Source organism: Henckelia pumila, chromosome 1, assembly GCF_033568475.1.
Source record: "Henckelia pumila isolate YLH828 chromosome 1, ASM3356847v2, whole genome shotgun sequence".
Taxonomy (NCBI): Eukaryota; Viridiplantae; Streptophyta; class Magnoliopsida; order Lamiales; family Gesneriaceae; genus Henckelia; species Henckelia pumila.
The window spans coordinates 176,596,954-176,616,361 of NC_133120.1; the positions used below are offsets into that span (position 1 = coordinate 176,596,954).

Sequence of the window (19,408 nt, forward strand, 5' to 3'; positions counted from 1 at the left end):
TTAATTAAGTTAATTGCATGCCTAAGTTTCTGATTAGTAGGTGATCTCGGTAAGGGTCACTACATTATTCCTAGAACACAATGGTTATACTTATCTATGAATTTTGTGTTGGGGTTAACTAGGACTAAGAAGGGGAGAAATTTGATATTTGTCCTACTTAATGAAATTTTAATTATGTTTATGTGTGTTAATTGTTATGATGTTTCTAGTTTGAGAAAAAAAAAATTGTATTCTTTGACCTTTTCATGAGTTTGCAAGGTACCAAAGTTGATGGTGAGCAGTTGGTAAAGTGGGGATGTGACACTTGTAAAAAGAAAATACGAGGTAAGTATGGCGTTGATAATATCTTTAAGGTTACTAATCTTTGTTTGTTTGGTGTAGGTAACAGGCAAGATTTGAGGACAAATCTTTTTGAATTAGGGCAGTCTGATATGAATCTAGGAGGCGCTCGAATATTCATATTGTGCCAAGAGTTGTTCAGTAATTTTTCATCGAGATTGGACGAATTTGGAATCCATGGCAATCATGTTGGAATACTTCAAGATCAATTTGGAGGATGCCTTAATGTCATTGGAGTGACAAAAGATCAAAGAAATGAAGAATTTGATGTTCAGGACGGCGCACCCGTGCCCGAGATGCAAGGTCGCTGCGCACCCGCGCTCTAGGAGGACGCACCCGCGCCCTGGGGAGCATTATTCGGGAGCACCCGCACTGCTCTATGGCGCACCCGCGCTGACCACACTTACACACAGTACAGCGTGTAGTGTGTGTTTTCGGATTTTTGAGTATTTTGTGATATATTTTCATATTTTGAGTATTCTAAGTCTACTAGGAAATTTTTAGATGATATCTTTTGATATCTTTTGCATTATTTTTGCGTTATCTTTTATTATTTTGTAGTTATATTATAAATACAACAAAGACATTCATTATTGAATAGAACAATTATGATTTATTGAATTTTTGATTTATATCAATTCTTAAAATTCTTTCTAGAATTTTGTCAAAGTTTTGCTTTGTTTTTATCAAATCAAACTTATCAAAGTTTCATAAACTTTGTGGCGTTTGTCAATTGATTATCTTCGTGGATTGTCAGAACCAAATTTTCTGAAGGTTCCGTCGTGATTAATTGTTTATTCTCGTGATTATCTGTTGTTAGTTTCGTTGTATGATAGAGATGGATATCCGAAAATTTACTTGTTCAAAAGGTCGGGAAAAAATTAGAGAATCTGTTTGTAATTGAATTGAGGGTACAATTCGTTTATAATCGTGTTTGCTTTTCATGCATCCAAGATTCGCATCAGATCTCTTGGGCCAAGGGGTTTCACCTGGGCTGGGCCAGGAAGTATTCAACGCTCCAACGCCTTCTAAATTGAAGTTTTATCGGGTTATGTTAAATGCCACAATTTTTCTGAAGTTTCAATTCATGAGGCAATCGGCAGGGACTGGGTAAGACTAGGGTTTCAACGATAGAAGGTTGGAAACAGGCGCAACACAAGTAAGGGGTATGGTGGAAGAAAAATTGGGTTCTTCGTATTTTTCTTTCGGTGTTTAAATATTTTTTTACAGGGCCTCAAACATTTTTTTTACAGGGCCTGAATGCGAAATTATGTTTGAGTTTGGGGATTTAATGCAAATTTACCTTTGTTTTTTTAACCAATCGATTTCGATCATTGTTGTGATTCAAATCAGATAGTTTTCTGTAAAGATTTAAAATATATATATTTTATTTTACTTCAACCAAATTAGAGAGTCTATGTTAGGGATGTAAATGAGCCGAGTCGAGCCGAACAGTATCAGGTTCGGTGTCAGGCTCGGACTCGGTTAGTTTGATATATATAAAGGCCCAAGCTCGGCTTGGACTCGGTTCGAGCTTTTCTCATAAGGCTCGGGCTCGGATCGGCTCGTTAATAGCTCGTTTATCGTATTAAACGAGTTTGGCTCGAGTTCAGTTCGTTTTCGGGCTCATTTAGCGAGCTCTTTAAGAGGCTCGTTAGCAATTTCGTTTTCGAGCTCGTTAAGCAAGTTTGTTTTTAGGATCATTAAGTAAGCTCGTTTTTGGGCTCGTCAAACATACAACAAAAATTCAGTTTGAATTTTTTTCGATTATAATTTTTCGATAAAATTAACTATTACAAGTATATATTTTACTTGATGTAAAGCTCGTCTACGCTACACGACTTCCTCGGTCGTCTCTTATAAAAGAAAATCATTTAAAAGCTTGAAATTGCTTCACAATCACGAAACGAAGTACCGCATCTGCATCCATCCATGGAGGATGAAACCCAGATGAAGCAACAGGACAACGACAAGCTGTCGTGGCTGAAAACTGTGATCTCTCTCACGAGCAAGAGCCGCCGCGGCGATCATGCCGATTCCGATGCTTCCCCCAAGCAAAATCTGCCGATTCCATTCCTGTCTCCTATCGCCAATTCTGTCATCTCTCGATGCTCCAAGTAATCTGTGTTTTTATTCTTCAATTCCTTGCCATTTCCTGTTTTTCTTCTGAAATTTTCTGCTCGAGATTGCCTTTATTCCGTTTTAAGCTGTGACAAGGTTTAGCTGTTGAAGTTTATAGAAATCGACGGTGAATGCAAATTTTGATTTGGAATAGGTGCATGTCTGTTTGAAATAGAATTGATTTCGAACCTATGTTAATTCTACTGACTGATTCATAAATGAATGTACAATGTCGCTCAATTGTTTTGATAAGAACTGGCTGAAATGAGTGCCGTGAACCTCTTTATATAGATGTAGCTAGACACTAACGGTCATTTGAGACTACAATCTAGGCAAAATGCCATCAATTTTTTATGTTTCTGACAATATTCGTGTGCATGTGCATATACATATGTAGATGTGTATGCATGTACGTATGGAAGCATATAAATGTTCTAAGTACCGTGAAAGATAGAATGCAGTCGAGATCTCCGTCTGCCGTGAGCAGCCAAGTTCGAAAAGACTGTTATTTCCCTCAAGGGAAACATGCATAGCCACAATATCTTCAAGTTCTTTTGCAAAATACATTTCCTTTTATACAATCTCTATTATCAAATAAACCCCATAAAATCCTGAAACATGGAGAATTATAGTGCCTTATGGTCAAGGAAGCAACATCCAAGTATTTTCTAATGTGTAGACAACATTTAATGTTCGATAGTTATAGAATCTTGATTCTCAAGCGTTTCGGCTAGGGTTTGGTGTTTAAGGAAAAGAGAGAAAAGATAACGTAAGTTATCTTCTTCCTCCTAGGTATTTCAACATCTGGACATGGATGATTTCAAAATTTCCCAACTCCTGTTCAATGTTTGGCCGTCACTATCGAGTACATAGTTGGCTGTTGCATAAAATTTGAATTGTTTTTAGGATCCTGGATATATCTGTCATGGAGCTGCAGCATCATTTTGATGAGGATCTTCCTGATGATGCTAAACCACCTCCATTCTATGCAAGGAACTTCCTCGAATTCTGCTCGTACAAGGCACTAAGTCTCGCCATCTCACAGCCTAATTATTTGAATGACAGAGAATTTCGCAGCCTTACATTTGATATGATGCTAGCATGGGAGGCTCCAGAGCTGGAAAGTAACCTTCCAGACAATGTAAGATAGAACTTTGATTTTTCATTAGTCAGACATTTTAGAGTTCTGAAAATCACATGTTAATGCCAACGGATGAACAAACCGGAATCTTATTCTGTTCTGAAGCAGTTTTGTAAAGACCTGTGAATGGTATCATGCACAGTATTACAAATATCCTTAAACGGTGATGAACTCAATTAGTCAATTTTAATCTATTTCCTGCTTTTTTCCTTGTTTTGTTCTTTTTAAGCTTGACTGGTCTTGACGATTGTGCGCTTGCAGGAAGTTGCTTCTTGCAGCAGTCAGGATGTCGAGGATGGTTGGTCATTGTTTTATTCTAATTCCACCAAAATGGCTGTTCAGGTGGTTTTTTATTGCATGCTGCAGTGATGAACTCTGAAACCCAATTAATGTTCTCTGTGATTATCCATTTAAAAATTATCACGTGCTTAAAGTATTATCTATTTCTCTCGAATTTTTTGGTGTAAATCAGGTTGATGACAAGAAAACTGTTGGCCCTGACGCTTTTGCACGCATAGCCCCTGCCTGCCCTGTTATTGCAGATATAGTGACGGTGCATAATCTTTTTGATGTTCTTACAAGTTCTTCAGGCCCACGACTTCATTTTCTAATATATGACAAGTTCCTCAGGAGTCTCGAAAAGTACGCACCACTTCCTTGAACTGTGTCTCTACATAAATTCCATATTTTTTGCTGTGATTGTCTTGTTTAGACCCATTTCAAAGGAGATGTTGACTTATAGAACACCTCTGTAGTTGGTTACATAAAGGATGTTCAAATATGCAACAGAGAGAACTTTGGAATTCTTTCTGTCGGCATAGCATTAATAACTGTAAAAATGTCTGACGTTTGAAGCCATGCGATGAACTTGGGAAATGATGAAATCAGAAATTCAGTCTAGCATTGGATAGAATCCTGAAATTTAAAAATGTAACAGGCCTCCATCATTCTGGAGCTTTGGTTCATTTATCATCTGATACACATCTACTTCTCATGTAGGGTTATGAAATCTGTCCAAAATGCGATGGGACCACAACTTATGACCAGTCTTTCGCTTGCTGAGACTGAGATTCTCATAGATGTGGATGGCACTATTCCAACCCAGCCAGTTTTGCAACATATTGGGATGTCTGCATGGCCTGGTAACTTGTGGTTTATCTTTCTGCTGCTGATTTGTGGGTTAAAACTGGTAAAGTTACCTGCTGTCTGTGTAATAATGGTCATGAATCTTACTGGACTAAAAACATAAAAGGGTTACCTCAGGCAGACTGCCGTTGTCATTTATTTTAATGGTGACAGTGTAATGACGTAGCAGGAAGTTTATCTCAATGGTGACATTGTAATGAAGTAGCCAATTTATATGGAACACCGGGTGTTACTTTGCGTATTTGTTACTAGCTATATCGCTAGTCTCAGGCATTTCATATATTTTTTTTTTATGACTGAATCTTCGGAACATTTATGCACATGTTGATTGGAGAATTCATCTCTATCTTTTTTTAAAGCTATATGCATCGTTTGAATGCATTATAACCTCATAATTGATGGCTTTGTTTTGCATATGGAATTTTGAATACATAGTTCAGTTTTAAGCTGCATTTATGTTAACTTTGTAGAAATCTTAGTTCAATTTTTTCACTTTCTCCCCTATATCTTACCTGTATTCTCACTTTTGATGTCTTGTCAGGGCGTTTGACTTTGACAAACTATGCTTTGTATTTTGAGTCTGGCGTTGGTTTGTACGACAAAGCTGTGAAATATGACTTAGCAACTGATATAAAGCAAGTGATCAAGCCTGAATTAACCGGACCCTTGGGAGCTCGTCTTTTTGATAAGGCTGTGATGTACAAGTCAATATCCACGTATGTTCTCTAAACTTGTATGAATTTGGCAAAATTGTGATTGTATCTGACTTTAGCTTTATATAGAGCAGAGCCTGTTTATTTGGAATTTCCTGAATTCAAAGGTTGTTCACGAAGGGACTATTGGTTGGATATCTGTCTAGAGATTTTGCGAGCTCACAAGTTTATTCGGAAGTTTAATATGAAAGGAAACCAGCAATCTGAAGCACTAGCTCGGGCAGTTCTTGGAATATGTCGTTACCGTGCTGTTAGAGATGCCTTTCGCATCTCATCATCCAATTACAAAACCCTGTTGTGTTTTAACTTGGCTGAAAGTCTTCCTGGTGGAGATTTGATTCTTGAAACCCTATCAAGTCGTCTGTCACTCATAAGTGGCCATGCTGGGCATGATCATGTGATTAGTTCTCCAACTGCAAAGAAACAGCATAAGTTCCCAGCTGCTCTTCTGACACTTTCTAGGCTGGGAATTTTGCGTTCCGAAAAGGTGGATAGGCTTGGTGAAGTGACATATTATGGTGGTGATGTTTGTGTTGGTGAATTGAATCCTTTAGAAACTCTGGTCAAACAATTGAAACGAGACACTGGAAGAGCCGAAGCTGCTCAAGCAACTGTTGATCAAGTGAAAGTGGAAGGAATTGATACCAATTTAGCTGTGATGAAGGTTTTCTGATATCTACCTTTTTCATTTAGACTATTTAGATTCTTCTTTTTCTTTGTGTGCGCAATATTGAATTTTTTAACCCATAGTACCTATAGGGATTCAAATATTTAGATAAATTGCTACAACTCTTAACTGACTCTGTAACACATGATCAGCTCTTCAGCCATCGAACAGCTTGGATCAGAAAAGCTTATCCACGTCTGTCCCTGTCGGGAAAGGCTGCTGATATATTAAGTTTTGGGTAATTCAATGTTGTTGAACCATGTTACATCAGTTGTCCCAAAAAACAAACAACTTCCTCACGTTCCCTCTGTCTGGAAACAAATGTCATTGTTTGAATTGGCCTGAAATTAGACCTCGTTTAAGTCGCATGATATTTTGGACGAAGGGTTTAAAAAGTAAGGTGTATCTCTACTTGTACGAATTATGGTCCAGAGCATTATCACTTAGGGTAAATAGCATTTATTTTTAGAGGAAAATGAACTTCATTGTAGACATCTTGAAAGTCCATTACTGTAAACAGAACGACTCTGCAACGTTTATAAATTTTTACCTTCTGATCATCCTGCTTGGCTAAAGGTCAACACTTATGCTTTGTATCTCATTTATGCAGCGAGTGGAGGATTTCATCAACTAGTAAAACAAACTTTAACTTGTTCTATTATAGTCATCCCAAAATCTTTTGTTTTTTTTTTGAAGGTATCCAAAAACATTTTTGAAGTTGTATAATATTTTAATATTCTTAAAAAGTTGTGATTTCTTGGGAGTTTCGTAGTATTATTTTTGGTGTCTTTTTAAATACATTGCCTTTTTCCTTGTAGGAGCTGCTTTTCCATCTCATTGAAATATTTAGCCGGTTGCAACATTTGGCTTCTTGGGAAGATCCCTACAAATCAGTGATATTTGTGTTATTCTCCAGCTATTCAATATACAGGTGCTATTACCAGATTTTTAGCTTTTATCCAGAGCTCTGCGACATACCTTGTTTGGATAACTTTTTTTTCCCGTACAAGGCTATCTACTATTTAGTTGAGTTAAAGAATTGATGCAAAGTTATGCAAGCTCGGTTGCATTTGAACTTATTTATATGAGCGGTTGAGATTGTCGAATTATCTGTAGATGGTATAAAAAAAATTTCATTGCCTCAATTGAGAATCCACTCGTGGTAGGTTAAAGGCAATAGTTTAGAATACTCATATCTCAAAAGGGTATGTTATAAAAAGTATTCACAAACTATTCCAGGAGAAGCCAGACAATAAGTTTGACAACTCATATCTGGATCCAAGATATGAAATTCTATCTAAAAAGGAAATACAACGTAACAATAATACTGAATATTGTGCAAGCTGTACATGACTAAATTAATGTTTCATCCATTCCTGAATCATTCGAGTCTATGATTGATAACTTCATACCGAGTCACGACTCTTATCAGTTTATATCTTTCTTTGAGTCTACTACTTATATATCCCAAACTTCCTGATGGGTGCCTCTAATTATTGATGTTGAATGTGTGCCTAAATCATTTTGTATGTTCAGTCTTAATCTTATTTTCACTTGCTATCATCTCAATCACGTATCAGATATGATTATTAGTAGCCCGCGCGTTCTTGTGCAACAGTCATCCACCTTTACTTTTGGATCTAAGGCAAAATTCATCCTCTGGATATTTTATCTCATTATGACTCCTCAACCACTGCCTTTTGCTAGTAACTACTCTATTATTATATCTGGTATCATACTTTTATGTCTTGGTGAAACATCTCTTTTTTCAACTGACTCTAACATCTCTTTTTTCAACCGACTGTAACATCTCTTTTTTCAACCGACTGTAACATCTCTTTTTTCAACCGACTGTAACATCTCTTTATATTTTATTTGGTGCATTTTCTAAATTGATAGATATCAAAGTCTTTGTTTGCTTCTCGTCATTTTCTGCCCATCATTCTTACAATATAAAATAGCCCCCCAATATTATTTCATCTTGTTATAAAATATTATGTATGTTTCAAAGTTGATGTATCTCTTACAAAGCTGCGTTTGTGACTCATAAGCTTCTTGCCAAACAATTTTACTTGGAATATTCCCCTTCCGACCATCCATCTAAAAGCAGAGTTTGTGCACAGTGCATACACTTTTGAAATCATCTGTTGTCTGTTTGACTAAACATCAGTTTTATATTTAGGGAGAATTTCTAGTTTCCTCTGTGAAATTAAAACTCAAGTGGCTCCAATGTTTGATTTTCTGATGAAGTTTACCATCTGCAAGAATCTATTCCTATAAATTCTCTAGACAATCGCTTGATCATTTGCACTGCGGTTGTTTCTCAATAAACTACACTGTAATCTTCGTGATTTATCAAACCAGACATAAATTGCACTACTTTGTTGCTTGTTGAAATTTCATCTTTATTTCAGGGATTGGGTCAAGTACATATTGCCGTCAATTTTAGTGTTTCTTGCAATTATAATGTTCTGGCGTAGTCGTACCAGAAAACAAAGGCAACCAGAAGCATTCAAAATTGTGTCTCCACCAAGCAAAAATGCAGTGGAACAACTGATAATATTACAAGAAGCCATAACTCAAGTCGAGTCTCTCATCCAAAGTGGCAACATTATTCTTCTCAAAGTTAGAGCGCTTCTATTTGCGGTTGCACCACAGGTAGTTCCCAGCTGAAGTTCCGCTATATGATCTACTTTTGTTCAACATTTTACTTCAACTCACATGAATTATTGTCTTGAGCAAAACTTCTCCAATTCATTTAGCATGAGAAAATTTGTATTCGTACTTTCAGGTAACCGACAAGGTGGCTCTATTGACGCTACTCATGGCTGTAGTGGTGGCTGTTTTGCCCCTTAAATATCTTATGTTCGTACTCTTTTTAGAGTGCTTTACAAGGAATATGCCATTGAGGAAAGAAAGCAGTGATAGAGGGCTGAGACGGGCCAGAGAATGGTGGACCAGGATTCCGGCTGCTCCAGTTCAGCTCATTAAACTAGAGGATAAAAAGAGGAAATGAGGTACATTCACAACATCACATACTTTCAAATCCAAATGAATCCCGTTTCTCGCTAATCGATATATCTTCAGCTGGAGCTTGACTTGGTACCCCGACAAATGAGATTTGGTCGACAGTAGCATCAACTGGACATAAGAGTTTTACAGTTTTTTTACTCTCTTAGCATTTGGTATGATTCTTTTGTTGCTCTGATATCATGCAATGTTAGAAACCACCGAATTCGGATGATTGTTTAACCCCGTGAACTGCATTTTTAGTGAAGTTTGCTTACTGCCATTTCTGGATCTTCTGGCTGTTCATATTTTTTTTTTTACATACAAGTATTATTGATTTTGCCATATGTCTATATGACATAGGAAAGAGGGGATCCTTGTTCGAGGATTTTACGAAATATAACAGATGAAATCACTGTTATATATATTATAATAATTTTTTGGGGTAAAATGCAAAATAATTTGGTTTGAATTTTGATATGAACTTGGGGTTGGGTAAGATACAGCGTAAGCTTGGAGAATCAGTGCTACGGTCCCCCTACTGTTTTTATCCAATTTCTGCGTCTCAGCATCATGACACTAACAACCATTGCCCTCCTTCCTATGAGATCAATACGATCACTTGAGCTCTGTGCGTGTTAACCCATCTGTGCGGAGTCTTGCACTGTCTCCTGAAAGAAACAGCTCCAAGTAAGATGTACAGCTTCGTCGCCTTTAGCTGAGGCAAAAAGAAACTACACCGGAGATGATTCAGTGCAGACGAAGCCTAATGCTACTACCTCCCCGACTCTGATAACTGTTGTTCCTAACAAATACTACAACTTTCACTTCAATCGATTTTAATTGCTTAGGATTAGCATACCAATCATATTCCACATCCCGTTCTAGTATTTATCCACGAAATATTGCTAAATTTCTTATCTTAGATTAAAAACATCACATGTTTCAAGTAAAACTGAAGTTGGCTACACGTCAAAAAAGCCTATATTCACCAATCAACGAAGATCTCGAAACCTAACGGTCCATCATGAAGATTATATAAGAATAAAATACGAAGAAAACATAAATTTCGATTCTCTCAGCTGTGTTGCATCTTTCATCTCATCATCCAACCTTCAACTCCACATCCAACTGCAGGTACGCTTCTTATTCATCTCAATTTTATCACTTTCTCACAAGCATTCTTACCATCATCTAAAGACAATCTTCTGCTCTATTATCTCGACCTTGCGCTTTCCTTTATGGATTTGTGTGTGTGCAATGAAGGATCGGTGTGGATACTGAACCAGTAACCTCCACGTCCCGGGGCCAACCAGGCTACTAGCTCTTGGCATATCTGGCGGCCTATTCGATAAATATATTATAAGAATTTATGCTCTTTGAACCCCCACAAAATCAAATAAAAACTAATAGCACAGGGGAAAAAAGTGATTTTTTCACTTCCACTGCTCTCTAAAATAAGAGATTTTTATACGAAGAAATGACGAGTTTGGGCAGTTAAAAACACCATCCAAACCCTCTACATAAGAAATTTACACTCCATACCAACACTTATTTCCCTTGATTTATATAGTTATCGGCACGTAATTATGCTAGAAATTTAAAAACAGAGGAAGAGGAGAAAAGGGAAGAATCAATTTTGAAAAAGTGACACGAAAACATTTACATTTTGAAAGATGCAACGCATAATCAGAAGTTCATACAAGTATAAACCCTGGATATGAATGATAAAACTGGTATTCACAAACTCTTGAGGCTGCTCACACATCTTCTCTTGTATTTCAATTGAACTAATTCACCACTAGTGGGACATCACCGGATAGGATGATACTGGGTAATTCCTCGTTTTGGGGGTAACTTCCTCAGTATGAAGAGGACAAGTGATGAAGGTAAGATTTCCACTAGCTGCGAAACAAAAGATGTAACAATTTATATCCTCAAAATCAGAGAACAACAAGATAAAAACCTATATAAACAAACTCACATACAGAGAATCATAAAATATGATAAGATCATTTCAGCAAGCCTTGGTTATTGAAATTGTGGCTACAATGCAAGTGAACATATTTATTGGCATGTTATAGTCGAATTTTTTCTAGCTCAAAAAAAGAACACACAACAGTCAAAAGTTAGTATAAACGCAGAGCGTTCTTCGACGTTCCTAGATAGTTTTTTCCTCCAATCGCGGTTTTGCCTTAGATATAGATTTTCAGGCACATACTTTAAATCCTTCAAGTCTCTGTACAAAGTCTCCAACTAATTTAAGAAATTTAAGATCCTATAAAGATTTGATTGGTGTTATTCCACGAGATTATAGGTGTGATGCCCAGATATTTGTTTCCTACTTTTTTAACCAGCCATCTTAACATCCTTAAATTTGATTTCCTACTGCCTAGCAAGTGTGACAAATGAATAAACTCTCATATTTTAGAAGATAACCAAATCCAATTTTTGCTGGAAAAAATGGCTTGCACGATGAAGCAATCTACAACTGGGGATGCAAGACGCTTAATAGGCAAAGAGCTTCAGTTTCCTGTGCCTGCTCAATAGCACATCATGAATTCTTCCAACACCCCACACAGTGCCATTTAATATTTGGGAGAGATTCTAAGAAGTACTTCTCAGCTTTTCCTTAACAATAATTCATAAAATTTCAAAATTTTGTTAAGGTAAAGCTCATAAGTGCTTTTTAGAAGCTCTCCCAAACACCATCTAAGTCATTTTTCACTAAAGTACCAAAATCTCTCAAATACTATAACTGAGGGCTGAGACATATTTGACTTTCTTGGCATTCTTATGAGAGCATAAGTTGCTGTGATACCAGAACATTTTCTCAATTGACAAGAGCTTAAGAAATAAATCACATGCCGCATCAGCTCCTCATTTGACCTTACCAGGTAATATATGAAATTCAAAATAGGATGATCCAAAACATCTAGATCTGCTGCTTCCTCAAATGTATTAAAGCATACCTGTAGGCAGAGGTTACAGAAGGTAAAATTTTTTAAAAAGAACAGAAAAGGATGAAAATGACACAGGACTTAGTTACCTGCATAGTCATAATGCATACAATGCAGTTACAGATGCACAAAAAAGTTAATAGACATATAACAAATTAATAATTATTGGACTGAATGATGGTCCCGTTTGGGAGAGCATAACAAGTGTCTGCCCCTTTGTTCCTCCAAGGGAAAAAAAGGGTTATGATTCGTAGCACCTGTTTCTAGAGAGAATAAATTGGAATAGTTTAGAAAAAAAAAAGGTAATTGATTACCTGATTTTCCATTTAAAGAAAAAAAAAAAAAAGATAAAAGCATCACAGCTTAAACATCTTCAATCCTAGAAGTAAAAAATTCTGCTTATTATTTCAAGAGTATCTAATCTAATCTAATTAATAAAATGTCATGACATTTAGGAAAAGTCAAATGGCTTTATTTTCTTCTCCAAAAAGTTACAATTAAAATGGTGCTCCCTTGGAAGATTCATCTCTCTAAAATATGACGGTACATAAAAAATCGTGTTTACTTTCTAAATGCACACAAGATCATACCTAGAAGACAAAGTTCATTGCATTCACTAAATATTTTATACACAATATTTTCCTCATGTTCTTGAGTAATGTCAGCATTACGCAACAGCCTATGTATCTTGAAAAGTGATACACCAGAAAACACAAAGCACGTCCTGAATTCAAATTGTGTTGTTTTGATTTTTTAAGTTCAATCCCCATAATTCTTTTACTGGGTTACACTCGAATAAAACAACACAAACAAAGAACCCTCTTACAACCAAATGCCAATGCGCACACACTCACACTTAAAAAGCACTTGATTTGAATATCCTTGACACCAGTAGAGTATTAGATTTAGGAAATAACCATAAATATTTGATGCAATTTAACAGCCACGGCACACTAGATTGAACAATGAATATTCATAATCCATGTTTGCTACTTCTATGAAATAATAAGAAAAACATAAAATATCAGAAAAGATGGTGTTTCTTAGGAGTTACATCAGGAATGACAAAGCAAGATCCCAAAACACAGTACTGTTGTATCAAACACAATAGACATTTCAAAAACATAAACTAATAACCATGACAGGACTAAGAATAATTTTTAAATAACAGATTGAAAGGTAAAATGATAGGGACAATATAGTGAAAGAAATAGTATGCTGCACGTCGATTGTGCGCCTCAACAGCACAAGAAGAGACCGTACTTGAGTCTAATCACAGAAGATAATATTAAAAATGAGAACAAATAAAATTTTGTATATCATGCGTTCTTGGTTCCCCTGATCGTTCCTTAACCTCAATTTCAAGATCTTTGTCTAATTGCAGGGAAATTATCTCTTTAGTTGAGAAAAATTGAATGATAATAAAAATGAAAATAATTGTATGAAAAACAATCTTTTAGAAAAGAAGGTAAAGCACTGGAACCAATATAAGTTCCATGCCAAAAGCATAGCTCTGTTCAATTCACATACGTGTCTTCATTCTTCAATAGTACAAAAGTTGTGTTAATTGCATGGGGGCTGGGGCTGGGGCGTGGCTTTCAGCAAGGACACTGTGACAAAATTAGAGTAATTCATTGCAAAATTATAATCCATAATTTCTAGTTACCAATTCATCAATCGGCCAATAAAGTCATCACATCTGTAAGGCCATCTCCAACCATAAATTCTATTTTAGTGCAATTTTTGCACTATTTTAGTGTAAGTTTCGCACCAAATTCAACATTCATCTCCAACCCATTTGCACCAAATCTTGCACCAAAAAGAATATTCTCATAATATTCCAATTCAAATGTTTATAAGTTAAAATTGTATTGTTGCATTAATTATTTGCATTTGTTTTACACTACTATATTATTTATAATAATTAAATCGAACCAATAATTAATTATTTATAATTAATGTTAAAAAATAAAAAATAAATGGGCCTGCGCAGGTGGGGCGCTATTTTGGGCGCCCCCATTGGAGGAATAAATGCTGCACCAAAATGGTGTTTTGCACCATTTTGGTGCAGCATTGGAGATGGCCTCTTTTAAGGTTTCGTACTTACTCCTGTTACTACTTTCCATAGTCATACATAAAGAAAGCGAGTGGACCAGAACAAAGAGAAAACTAGTTAGGTATAGGAATTACGAAGGGAGAAAATTGAGTGGAAAAATCTCTTATCTTGCAAGCATAAAAAATAAAAACCAACTTTCGCATTGTTCTTTACAGCTTCATTACAGCATAAACCAATATATAAATCAGAAGGCAAAATAAGCAAAGGAAACAGTAGAAACTATAAAACTACAAAAACTATAATGGTCAATCTGTCATATTGCAAGTTGAACGCAATCAGGTAATAAACATTCATAATTACCTGATAAGGAAAACATGTACAAGCAACAGATACTCCAAATAAGAGCACGACTTACCATAATACATCTAAGAAGGAAACACGTGAAGCATATAGTAGTCACATAGCCAACCTGAAGATGAAAGAGGTAGAAAGGTATAAGTCAAAACAGAAAAAATAGAAAGAGAAATTAGTCCTGGATAGAATAGAGAACAATGCAGTCTATCCAATCCAACCCTTTTAATTTGGCATACTAAACTACCTAAGTATGAAGCTGTTTCAGATGGAACTAAAAGCATCAATTTAATAAGTAAAGCCAGAACAGAAATGATAGCCATAAAATATACAACTTAAAAAATCATATCAAGTTTCTAAAAAATAACAAACTCAAATTAAAGACACCATGCATGCATCCCAAATATGTAAGAAACACCCTTTATTTCCCTTTCCAAACCCAAGTAACCAACTTCCACTAAAAATCGCCCATTCCCATCTGCTACCAGTGACCGTAGCAACCACAAATCTCTTAACACTTCCACTAACACTCTTTCAACCTGAGAGGCACACTACTTCTCCTTGCATCCAAGTTTCTCTCGTGTCCATCTCCACCCACTCTTAAACTATCCATAAAGACTAAATTCCCAAAACATCCCAATCTACTTCCATTCCGCACTTCCTTACCCACTAGTAATTCAGAGGAAAAAAACAACTTTGCTGTAATATAAGATTCAATTAAATGTAAAACCTCTGTTTCATGTCATCATTGCATTAGGGAAAAAAAACAACTTTAATGTAATATAAGATTCAATGACATGTAAAACCTCTGTTTCAATTCATCATTGCATATTTAAAGGATGCTTGGCTAAACTTATTTAAAACAACTTATAGGTTATTATCTCTTATGAGCTGTTTTATGAGTTTGTAAGTTGTATGATCTTATTTTTAAAATAAGTTATTTAAGTATTTGGATAAAATAAGATACTGAAGCTTAAAACCGTTGATGCATTTGTTATTATAAGATAAGATATAAGATATAAGATATTTTCTTTTTGTTATGATAACTACCAAAAGAGCACAAGTCATAACACTATGAAATAATAAGTATATATTATTATTATACTAACAATAATACTATAATAATAGTTAATTAATTCATATTATTAATACAAATTTTAATAGTACTATGATAATATTAATACACGTGATAATAGTAATAATAGTAATACTAATTATTATTATTACTAATATTTAATAATTATTATTATTGGATACTAATCAATTTATATATTATTTCATACAGGGGTATATTTGACATATTTTAAAATATATAAGGATAATATGATTTTCAAAAGACATTGAAATAAGGTCTTAAAAATAATTTGAGAGTACCTGACTTTTTTCAAAACAGCTTATAGGATGTCAAACGGCTTATTTTATCTGTTTATAAGGTGTTTTTACAAAAAATTTACCAAACAAAATTTCAGAGCTTATAGGCTGTTTGAGAGAGCTTACAACCTATGTAAACACCCCCTTACTGACATATGAAGATACAATCAATCTAATACGTTCAGGTATTTATCAACAACATTAGTATAAATTAAGATGACAATTTGTCAACAAATTTTTAAAGGTCAACAAAATGTAATTCAAGCTGATTTATGTTTTTATGATGCAAAATTCTGTGAATCTTCAGATTGATTGGACAAGAAGGGTCCCAATCTAGCCAAAATAAAATCTATGACTATCAAATAGACTGGTTTTGGATCTATCTTCTAAGAAAGATCAGATCTGTCCCAACCAATTACTGCCCCTGTGAAAACCTTTATTACCATTAATATGACTTAACATGACGCATACCTCCTGTAGTTTCTTGCTTCGTCCTTTTGATTCAACAGGGAATCTTTGTAACATTAAAAACAGCCTGTAATCGAAGACAAAACAGGTTAGGGCTAAAGCAAAAGTAACATTCCGTACAACAGGACAACAGGTGAACTGACATGCAGAAAACAAAATTCCACAAATAATGATGAATTATGTCAACATGATTCAGACACATAAGAATGACTAACGAGACGAAAAACGGAGCGTTTGAAACTTTATTAATAACATAAGAAGGTAACTGAGAGGGAAATTGTTACCTTCCACCATAAAGAAGAAACCCTAGAGCTGCAAATAAAGAAACACCTGCAAATCGACATCTTTCTTTAGCGAGAGGGAGGCGTTAACAATACTATGGCATATATACTCAAAAACACAATTAAAACAAAAACCTGCAAAGAACATCTTGGACAGGATGATCACCAAAGAAATTGGCTTCCACCACAAAATTAACCACAGAATTACCTGAAACAGATTGGTAGAAACTATTATATCAACTCAGAAATTACTATTTCAAATCATACCAAAACAACTTTTCCAAATCATACACAAATATTCTTAAAACAATCACAATCCCATCAATGCTATAACTTAGATGGCTGGGGCTGCAACCTCACACAATCCCGCTATTCATAAGCCAATTTCCGAAACAGAACACCATAATTTACACAGCATCAAAACTTTGGCAGAATATCCAGTCGACTACGAGATCTTGAGATTTCAGCGACACTATGGGTCGTTAAGCATCGGAAGAATATTTCTTCATAAAATATATATTTCCCCCCATACATATTCGAAGTTCTGCAACTTGCAAGATTGTGGATGGACAAGAACATTCACCTGAGTGGCATACACCACGCCATTAATTATATAGAAACTAGGCCTCAGTCTATCGGTAGATACAGCACGCGCCTGTCAAAATACACCACCATATATTTAAAAAGAGAGTGGCAAACCAAGCATTGCATGCAGCCAGAGAAGAGAATGAACCTGGTAATAAATTTCTGCCCAGAACAATATCAATAATGCATATGTTGTGAAGAACACAAGACTTGGCATATCAAGTAGGATGTGTTGAATAATCTACCAAAAACAAAACACTAAATCATATAAGAAACTCATACAGAAACTGGCAACAATGTGAATTAAGCTGATACCTCTGGATTCAGGCTTTGAATATTCCGACGGAAAGCAAAAACAAAACATCGAACTGAATAAAGTGGAACAGAAAAAATGTTACATAGGTGCCCAAAACTTCACAATAATAATAACCGAATTTGAATAACATGAATTGAGTTACAGGAAAATTCAAAAAGGTGTACCAGAATTGACAAAGAAATTGAGGAAATGAAATACTTTCTGTGTAGTCCAACCATACTCGGGTACTCTAAATTGTATTCTCACCAATTGTAACTGTAATGCATGAAAGAAAAGGCACATGATAAACAAATAAATTCTTTCTCAAGATAAATGACCGCACTCATTGGTCATCCCAGATATCAATTAACAAAGCCTATTGGAAACAATAATCTGATCATTATCATTTCTTACTTTTGCAGTCAAATTTAATTTTCTTTGTTAAATAATGCACAAATGAAAAGCACGACATCAGATAAACAAACCCAACAAAAGATATTAACATAATGATCCAACATAACGGCTCAACAAAAGAGAGGGCGAAAGAGATGAGATTCAACAATTAATACATACTTGTCAGTTGTCATATGGTTTTACCTTTATTAAATTAAAGGTATTTAAAAGCCTCTAATTTAAATTTTCAAATCCTTCATAGCAAATACTTATTAGCTTCCAACCAAAATGTCATAAAAGTGACCATCGACGATTCAATTGAAATAATCGCCTTACAAATGGAGAAAAAAATACATAAAACTTCCATAAGAAAGGAAAAAGGAAAAGAAATTACGAGGGCAACAGCGGCGACAATCCCATAAAGTGCAGCAAGAACGTGGAATATAGAATCCTGCCAAGCCGGCGATTCGTTAACTACGTCCCACCAATTCATGGCGTCCTTGAGGTTGAGAGCCGGCAACGCCGACGGGTCCGATGCCATCACCGGGTTTGAATTCGGAAGGCCGGCAGCGGTGGCGACGGCGGCGGCGGCGAAAGATGGAGGGTGTAAAGCAAACGCAAGGAACAGGAATAACACGTGGGGATGAGTTAGCTTTCAGAGGCGATTTGAAATGTGTACTGTGCCTTTCATTTATCCTTAGATTAGATTTTATATTTTATTTTATTTTATATTATATATATAACTTTTATTTATTTATTTATTTATATTTTATAATAATTTATCCTTTTTCTAAAAAAAAAAAAAAAAAATTAATTTATCATTTTTTATCGATTACCCGTACGGTACTATACGTATGTCGAAGTTAATATAAACTAGTGACTTGTTTGCGTGTTAAATAATTTATTTTTATAATAAAATTATATTTGAATTAAAAATTTTAATTAAAATGATTGTATTATATATTAAATAAAGAAATTGAGATGGAAATTAAAAAGTAGTTAAATTAAAAAAAATTTAAATCATAATGATGAGAAAAAATTAAAATAGTGGAGGAAACAGTTTTTTTTTTAATTTTTAATTTTTTAATTTATTGGCATACCATACCAAGAGACCATAAGGTTTTTTTACTTAATATATAGGTATAGATGACATAATATTGAAAAATCATAGAATATTTTAAAAAGAGTAACACTCTCATGAGACAATCTTATGTGTCTAGATCTGTGAGACAGATCAACCCATAAAAAACGAATACCCATTAAATAAATTGAATCTTAATAACTCTCCTGTGAGACCATCTCACGGATGTAGATTCGGGAGACGGGTCAGTCTATTTAAAATACAAATATTCATGACATTAATCGGATCTCATTCTTAATAATTGACTAGCGACCGAAGCACACGCATCACGTTTGTACATGAATATTAAGTGTAATATGAGTGGTCATGTGTGTTATATGATTTAATTTTATGCTAAGATTGAAGATGTAAGAAAATAATTGTATCTTGCA

At 35.0% G+C, this 19,408-nt stretch overlaps 2 protein-coding genes across 4 annotated transcripts; one reads left to right on the plus strand and one right to left on the minus strand.

Annotated features, from left to right (window-relative positions):
- The first annotated feature begins 2,213 nt into the window (after nucleotides 1-2,213).
- LOC140893775 (uncharacterized) lies at nucleotides 2,214-9,413 on the plus strand. Of its 3 annotated transcripts, XM_073302736.1 has the most exons (11): nucleotides 2,214-2,456; nucleotides 3,367-3,601; nucleotides 3,863-3,943; nucleotides 4,074-4,243; nucleotides 4,601-4,743; nucleotides 5,289-5,463; nucleotides 5,530-6,124; nucleotides 6,946-7,058; nucleotides 8,542-8,785; nucleotides 8,919-9,144; nucleotides 9,215-9,413. In XM_073302736.1, exons 1-10 carry the CDS (start codon nucleotides 2,272-2,274, stop codon nucleotides 9,141-9,143), a joined length of 2,166 nt encoding a protein of 721 aa, XP_073158837.1. In that variant the 5' UTR covers nucleotides 2,214-2,271; the 3' UTR covers nucleotide 9,144; nucleotides 9,215-9,413. The 3 variants fall into 3 exon arrangements, with proteins under 3 accessions (XP_073158837.1, XP_073158838.1, XP_073158836.1); XM_073302737.1 differs by having other exon boundaries at nucleotides 3,526-3,601; nucleotides 8,919-9,413; XM_073302735.1 differs by having other exon boundaries at nucleotides 2,215-2,456; nucleotides 8,919-9,413.
- Nucleotides 9,414-10,758: 1,345 nt separating this feature from the next.
- Nucleotides 10,759-18,566, minus strand: LOC140878975 (tobamovirus multiplication protein 3-like). The gene is made up of 11 exons (XM_073282605.1): nucleotides 18,291-18,566; nucleotides 17,689-17,779; nucleotides 17,524-17,576; nucleotides 17,357-17,449; nucleotides 17,207-17,278; nucleotides 16,759-16,831; nucleotides 16,627-16,672; nucleotides 16,346-16,409; nucleotides 14,568-14,621; nucleotides 12,031-12,108; nucleotides 10,759-11,041 (listed from the first exon to the last, which is right to left on the minus strand). Exons 1-11 carry the CDS (start codon nucleotides 18,435-18,437, stop codon nucleotides 10,949-10,951), a joined length of 864 nt encoding a protein of 287 aa, XP_073138706.1. The 5' UTR covers nucleotides 18,438-18,566; the 3' UTR covers nucleotides 10,759-10,948.
- Between the last annotated feature and the right edge of the window lie 842 nt (nucleotides 18,567-19,408).

Excerpts from the sequence above, each read along its gene's own strand:
- LOC140893775 (XM_073302736.1), top strand. The coding sequence starts at position 2,272 with ATGGAGGATGAAACCCAGATGAAGCAACAGGACAACGACAAGCTGTCG. Across the intron at positions 5,464-5,529 it reads ATGTACAAGTCAATATCCAC|AGCAGAGCCTGTTTATTTGG; the intron begins GTATGTTCTCTA and ends AGCTTTATATAG. Across the intron at positions 6,125-6,945 it reads CCAATTTAGCTGTGATGAAG|GAGCTGCTTTTCCATCTCAT; the intron begins GTTTTCTGATAT and ends TTTTCCTTGTAG.
- LOC140878975 (XM_073282605.1), bottom strand. The coding sequence starts at position 18,437 with ATGGCATCGGACCCGTCGGCGTTGCCGGCTCTCAACCTCAAGGACGCC. Across the intron at positions 16,832-17,206 it reads GCGTGGTGTATGCCACTCAG|GTAATTCTGTGGTTAATTTT; the intron begins GTGAATGTTCTT and ends AATCTGTTTCAG. Across the intron at positions 16,410-16,626 it reads TTTCTTCTTTATGGTGGAAG|GCTGTTTTTAATGTTACAAA; the intron begins GTAACAATTTCC and ends CTTCGATTACAG.